Here is a 7,227-nt window from a genome sequence, read left to right as displayed (position 1 = left end):
TATATACAGTAAAATAAACATATTATTATTATTATTATTATTATTATTATTAATATTATTATTCAGTTCAATTGGTATGAAAGATACACAGTGCTAAGACGCCACTTGTCAGTCTCGTAGACATAGAAATCACTGCAAAAAATGGCTGTATAGTCCCAACACAGGAATAATGGCTGTTGCTGCTGGGTTTTTTTTTTTTTAATCCAAATGGTATTCTTCTGACTGTGTCCTCTGAATTTCCCCCTTTACACATCACCTATCTCCAGCAAGCGTGTTTACTCACATGCTTGTCTCAGCAGACTGCATTGCTGTCCATGGCTTTCATGTCCTTCAACTGCCCTGGTGCTGGTGGCAACTCCACCAAACAGAATGTCCTTGGATATTCTGCCCTTTTCCAAGAAATAGTGGTGTTGCAGCGAGATGAGGCTGGGCCTCTGACCTGTGTCAGCTTAAAGGGAACAGAACTGATCCCACAGTAAATGACAAGAGTTTGTCTGTAATCAGCATCTCAAGTGATCTTCATGGTATCATGATTTTACTGTACTGTACCAAAGCATTTGTCAGTATGACACCAATAAGGGTGAACCAGGTACACTTTTTGTGTCACACAACTGTTGAAAACTGTAGCTTAGCTGCAAATTGGTGGTGATTTGGACACCTTCGATATGCATGATAAACAGCAATGGCATGACTGTCCACTTGGTATAATTCCATAATTCATAAACATGTTGAACAAAAAAGTTCCCTGTATGGGGGCCATTTTCCAAAAGAAGTTGCACTTAAGATTTGTTTCCTTTGTTTGTTTTCACCATTCTTACATAATCTCAAGACAATTCATTCATACATAATTTATTCTTTCACTTCATGGAAGATTTGAGGTATTGTTGTCCTTTAACTCAGTGTTGCAATAATAATACCAGTCTTCAACTGACTGTGATATCTGTGTCAAATAATATGGTTAATTTTATTTTACTGTTATCCTTTTTTTGGTACACTAAAATTGAACTGCTGTGTTTGCTGTTATTGACTGTTATCGTCTTAACTGTAATTCACTGATAATGTTAAGGTTTTACAATAATGTTAAAGATAAAATCATTCAATAGAGTGATATGTCTGTCCATTAATTAAAACTTTAATTTGGATTCTTTTTAGCATTTAAAGCATTACGCATAACTTGGTGTAATGTTGGTGTAATGTAACCAAAATGAAATAATTTGACAAACATTAACAAGACATAGTCTAAAATGCTTTAGACAATTAAGGAATGATCTGCTGACTTAAAAACAAAAATTAGTTGCCTAGATAATAAATCAACTGTATAGCTTCCTGATATTTACATATTCATCTGTATATCTTTAGGCCTACCGTTATTTGCAACTTCTTTTGGAAAATGGCCCCCATACCCCTCCCATCCCTTGCAAGGACCGTCCAGTGTATGCTCTCTCCTTGCCACCACCCACCCACCCAAACCCCACTTAGCGGACGGAATATGAAGTGAACTCATAATGACGTCATGTGTAACATAGCCAGAACATAAATGCCTACCTATTCAAAGACAAATATTATTAATCACAGAAAACATTAGAACAGTGAGATCAGTATCGCTTCATGAAAACTGTAGTATGTCTGCACAACTTCAACAACAACATCTTCTGTGCCTTTAATGTAGACATGATCTATTAATGTACCTTTTTCAGTTGTAGCTGCTTGCACATGTTGAGTGTACCCATGCCGTTCCAGTAACTTGAGAATTGTAGACGATACAAAGATGTCCTCATTGAAGTCTCCCATGATGAGTTTCATCCCTGGATGCTTCTCAAGTTCAAAGATGACCTGTAATAACTGTTCTCGAAACATGTCAATCTTATAAGAGTTGGGCCTGTACAACACAGCAGCAATCAAATTTGCATGAGGTATTTCAAAATACAGACATTCCAAATTGCATCTTTCTGGAATTGACACCTGCACATCAATGTTTTCTGAACAATACACACCAACTCCACCTCTTTGTTGATGTTTCAGCGCTGCAAAGGCTGGCTCGGAGTCATCGTAACAGTTTCCTCTCGGATTGTGTTTGAAGACGTATCCTGGAAGTTGTGGCTCTTCTTCAGTGTCTACATTGAGCCATGTCTCTGTTAAGCAAATACAATCAGCGTTCATGAGGGCTTTGTGGGATTGAACATCCTGAATGTGAGCATTCAAACTCTGCACATTGTGAAGTGCTACTGTGCACACAGGGTTCATGTTGGATGAAACAGACATTCCAAAGTTAAACTCAGGCAAGCTTTTCATAGCCGAATCTACTTTGTTATCACAAAATATGGCAGATTCTTTGAAGTCCTCAATTATCAGCCCACCGAGAGTTCTCACACGACTCAATGCAACATATGCTTGCCCTGAAGCAAAGATCTTCTTGAGTGATACAACAGCCCTTTCAACAGTAAGCCCTTGACATTTATGTACAGTTACTGACCAGGCCAGGCTAATCGGCAGTTGCCTTCGTACTCCACCATTATTAGCCACTTGTTCCTCTTGCACTTCCACTATCGTTGAACGTTCAGAAAACCTTTTTGCTTTTGACCTCTGGATCTTTCCTACATTAGGGTCTTCAAACTCCACGTGGATAGCTGCAGGTATGTCATCCTCTTGTTGACTATGAATGATTTCCACGACTGTGCCACATGCTCCGTTGACAAGGCCATCAGACACATCTATGTTTTTCTTCAACATGACCCTTGCTCCAACACCCAACGAAACACATTTAGGCAAGCAAGAGTTGAAAACCTTTGTGTGAAAGCCAACTTTCCGTTCCATTCTTCCAGTTTTGGGATTTCGGACAAAGTCTTGAGCACGTATGCTGATTGCGTCTGGGCAGGTCTCTTGCAGTCTCTTCACGTTATATTCATCAACCTCTGCATTTGTAGCATACACATGAATGTCTGTAGATTCCTCACCAGTTTCACGCTGCCTCAGTGTGAGAACATCACAGTCGGTGAGAGGTTCGTTCTTTTTACGGACTCTGAGACGATTAAGCATTTCCGCAAATGCTGCATTTTCTTGTCTAACAACTTTAGTCAGTTCTGCAACCTCAAAGTTATTGTCCCAAAGGTTGGCTCCTTTGTTTTCAGCAAAAAGAGGCGTGCCTTTCACGGGCTTGAGTTGGAAAAAATCACCCACACAAATCAGGGAAACTTTTGCAAACAAGGAATAATCACCAGTCTGCTTGATTTGACGCAGTCTACCATGAATGTAGGCCAAAAGACGGTGGTCGACCATGGACACTTCATCAATGATCAGAATTTGCAAGCTGCCCATTTTGGTTCGCAAAGAATTGACTTTCTCATCACCTAGTGGTTGATATGGCAGTTTGACATTTGCACCGATGGAGAATGTATTGTGAATTGTTGCAGCGCCAATGTTATATGCAGCCACTCCTGTAGGTGCTGTTAGAAGCACAGTGAGGTCCTCAGGATTTTCAGCAATCTGTGACAACAGCCGTGTAGATTCGTAATGTATCGCTTTGATTAAATGGCTTTTTCCCGTTCCTGCTCCACCAGTAATGAATAATCGCAACGGTTCAGGATTTTGTCCAAACAGTTTCTGCAAACACCACTTACGAACAGCATAGAATATGGCAGACTGTTCTTCATTTAATGATCGCAATAAATGCAATGCATCCTGTCTGGGCATTGACACATGATTTGTTTCCAAAGTGCATGTAGTCTGTGGGTTTGCTGTCAGGTCAGGAATGAGTTTGTCATTATCATCACCTTCATCATCTACAACTTTTTCTTTCATCAGATCCAAACAACGAAGACGCTCCCTTTCTGTTTCAGGACATATCTGAGCCCAGGCATCTTCCAAATCAATTTTGTCTTCCAGCAGCTTTTTAGCTCTGTCAATCTCATCACTTTCTTTTTCAAATAAAGCTTTGTTGGTATCCACAATCGACTGCACTCTTTGAACATCAACACCACATTTCACTGCACCATTTTTATAGAAATGCTCATATGTATCAAACTGAGGTGGTTTGAGGTGGCAGTCTTCATAGTAAGGCAAAAATAGTTGCAGCAATGAATGGAAGTACTTTTCTGGGTTTTTTGTGGGAGAAAATCTGGGATACCTCACGACAGCAGGTTCAGTCCGGGTCCTTCGTTTCACAAAGCCACAGTTGTTATTGAGCTGTATAATGTCATGTGAATCTCTTTCAGTCGGAACCTGTGACTTTGATAGAACTCTGTATTCAGAACAAAAACTGGCCAGGCATATATCCTCAAATTGTTCATTCTGAGGTCTGCTTTTATATCTCTCGATCACATTGGTCATCCAAATGCTGCTTTCGTCATTACACTGTTGGAATTGGGCTTTACTTTGGAGTAAATGCAGAGGTAAACTCATCCTAACAGGATTATCACCAACTGGAATGAACTGTACATCACGAGAGCATTCTTTCAAGTGCATGTGTGTTAATCGATACACTGCCTCTTGGGCTGAAACTTCTCTGTTGTGTAGGTATACACTTCCAAGCTGTCTGAATGCTGCTTTTGCATCAAGGTTGCCATTCATTGACTCGTCTTGAGCACGTTGTAAGAGCAAACCCATTTCTTGTTCTGCTTTTGTGATGTACGACAGTATGTAGACCACAACTGAAAAGGCATCTGTGACATACTGGATATCCATATTGCCTTGCCAAGCACGGAGTAAGTCTTTGTTGTACTGGTTCACCCAAATGTCTCCAGGATTTCGTTTCAGGACAATGCTTTTCTTTTTGGAACATATGTTGTACGCCTTTTCAAACAAACCTTGATTTATCCCAAGAGACTCAAAAAATGCATCGGCTGTATCAAAATTCATGTCAGGCATGGTCAACGCAGTTTTAACTTTCTTTATTATTGCACTAGAACTTGTATCGTCATCATTGCCCTTCAAGTCCTCACAGTTACCGCCTCTTGTGATGAAAGTACAGCTTGATGGTGGCCGTGGGAAGTTGAACCTGCACACTGTGTTTTTCTTGCGGCAAGTCTTAGAGTGTCTTGTGCTGTGCCTCTGTACGCTGCTCACAACCTCATAAAGCTCTGCATCTGTTTCTGGTGGAATTTCACAGGTGATGTATGTATCTATGAACTGTGCCACTTCATCATCACTCTCTTTATCAATCTTGGGAGCATTTTCAACCCAAAAGAGACAGTGGACATGAGGAGAACCACGTTGTTGAAATTCAACACGATAAAAGTAGTCCTTTATTTTCCCTATGGGTTCTGCTGGCGACATGATTACATCACGGAGAAAGCAATGCCATCTGTGATCAAACATTCTTGCTGCTGTCACAGGGTTTCGACGTATGAGTCCACATTTGTCAGACCAGTCAAGATCATCAACAGACGTTTGTTTACCTTCTATTCTTAGAATAGAATTCAGCATTTCAGGCCATCTCAAATCTGCAGAGCTAAAAGATGCAAAGAACGTGGGTATGGAGAGTTGTCTTATCATGGCAAATAAATCTTTCTGAACTGACATCCAGTATGGAGGTGTGCCACGAATTCCTCGTAAGAACTTGTATCCTTCATCATTGCGCAATATTTTACCCAACGACTCTGAGTTCAACAACATGTCTGGTGATGCGTCTTTCAGAGAGGAGTTGCCGCCACCTTTGCGTAATGCCACTGATACACCAGATACAACTTGATGCACCTCTGATATGTATTGTGCGTAAAAAATGAAGTCTGTGTTCTGTGCAAAACGCCCATCCGCATTCAGAATGCGTGTATTCAGGTACCTTGACAGAGTTATTTTGGACTCTCTTTCATCATGGAATGTAGGTCCACCAGATGGATACAAAACAGGGAAACATTTTGCCTCGTTGGTTTTATCAGACAGCAACCTCACTGGACTGTTACCTTCACCTGGTGCCACATTAAGTATATCCTGAAAATTCTGATCAATGATCTCTGAACCCAGATCGACAGGTTGTAATGATGTATCTGACAAAAGCCCATTCTGGTCTTTGATATAAGTGACATCTTCCTCTGCTTGCTCTTCAGGAACATTGTCATCATCACTGTTAGCAGGTGTTTCCTGTTTGGTACTTTCCTCATGCTGGTCAGTGCCATTCAGAGAGTTTACCCATTTGTCATTCATAGTCACATCACCATACCATTTATTGTTTGCCATCAAATACCTCAGTGCATTTCTGACACGATCAGTGTGGACATACATGTACTCGTAATGACCTTTATACGTCAACTTGCGTTTCAGTTTCACTCTTATCATCTTGTCATCACATTCATTTCTTGGGAGTATATTGGTCACACCTGCGTTATTAACTGGAACTGAGACGCAAGGACCATGGCAAGCTCTCTGGCGGCCTCGAGGCAAACACAACAGCTTCATGAAGGGAATGTGACGTGCAATGAGATGTTGTTCCAAAGAGTTCAGACATTTAAGTTCCGCTGGAATATCATCCAAATGCATGTTGTTGGTAACACTCTCTTCGGGAAGTTTTCCTCCAAGTATTTTACGATGACATGTATGGCAAATCCATAATTTGCTTGATGGACTATCAGAAAAATTACATTTCTGCTCACATTCAACATCACACACATATTGCAATGTTATGCATCTATTAGCCAATGCAGTCACTTCTGCTCCTTTTCTTTCATAGCAATGTCTTTTACACTTAACCACTTGCTTCCTGAAGAGTAAACGGTGACATACTGAGCATACATATTCAGGACCACAGCTGACTTCCTGACGAAAATGATCAATAGTTAGGCCAATGTCTTCCTGTTTCTTTTGCCATATTAAACAACTCTCACGACTTCTTTTGATTTTATTTAAACGGATGTTTTCATTTTCTTGATACTTCCTCTTGTTATGCTCTTTAATTTTGTTCTGGAATCCAATGTTTTTCTTGTATTTCATATGACTGTAATCACGGACAAGTCTCTGAAATTTGCTGTTTGTTTTATATTTAACTTTAGAATAATCACGGACAGCATTCTGATGTTTCTGGTTTCTCCTGTATTTGTCCTTAGAATAAGCACGGACAGCATTCTGATGTTTCTGATTTCTCTTGTATTTGTCTTTGGAATACTCTCGTACCTTTGCTTGAAAATCTGTATTTTCCTTATATTTCTTTTGAAAATAAACACTTCGTAATTTCTGATATGTTGGATTAGTTTGATATTTTCGCTGAAAATGCTGAAGCACGAATTTCCTAAAGTCCAT

General features: G+C 40.1%; 1 protein-coding gene across 1 annotated transcript; it reads right to left on the bottom strand.

Moving 5' to 3' along the window:
- Positions 1 to 1,475: 1,475 nt before the first annotated feature.
- Positions 1,476 to 7,227, bottom strand: LOC121719960. Its single transcript, XM_042105746.1, has 2 exons — positions 2,004 to 7,227; positions 1,476 to 1,842 (listed from the first exon to the last, which is right to left on the bottom strand). Exons 1-2 carry the CDS (start codon positions 7,225 to 7,227, stop codon positions 1,823 to 1,825), a joined length of 5,244 nt encoding a protein of 1,747 aa, XP_041961680.1. The 3' UTR covers positions 1,476 to 1,822.

Source organism: Alosa sapidissima, chromosome 1, assembly GCF_018492685.1.
Source record: "Alosa sapidissima isolate fAloSap1 chromosome 1, fAloSap1.pri, whole genome shotgun sequence".
NCBI lineage: Eukaryota > Metazoa > Chordata > Actinopteri > Clupeiformes > Clupeidae > Alosa > Alosa sapidissima.
Note: the sequence above shows the minus strand (reverse complement) of the source record. Positions and strands in the feature narration are given on the sequence as shown.

Coding starts and splice junctions, on each gene's coding strand:
- LOC121719960 (XM_042105746.1), bottom strand. CDS start 7,227: ATGGACTTTAGGAAATTCGTGCTTCAGCATTTTCAGCGAAAATATCAA. Junction 1,843..2,003: donor GCTGAAACATCAACAAAGAG/GTGGAGTTGGTG, acceptor TTTCGAGAACAG/TTATTACAGGTCATCTTTGA.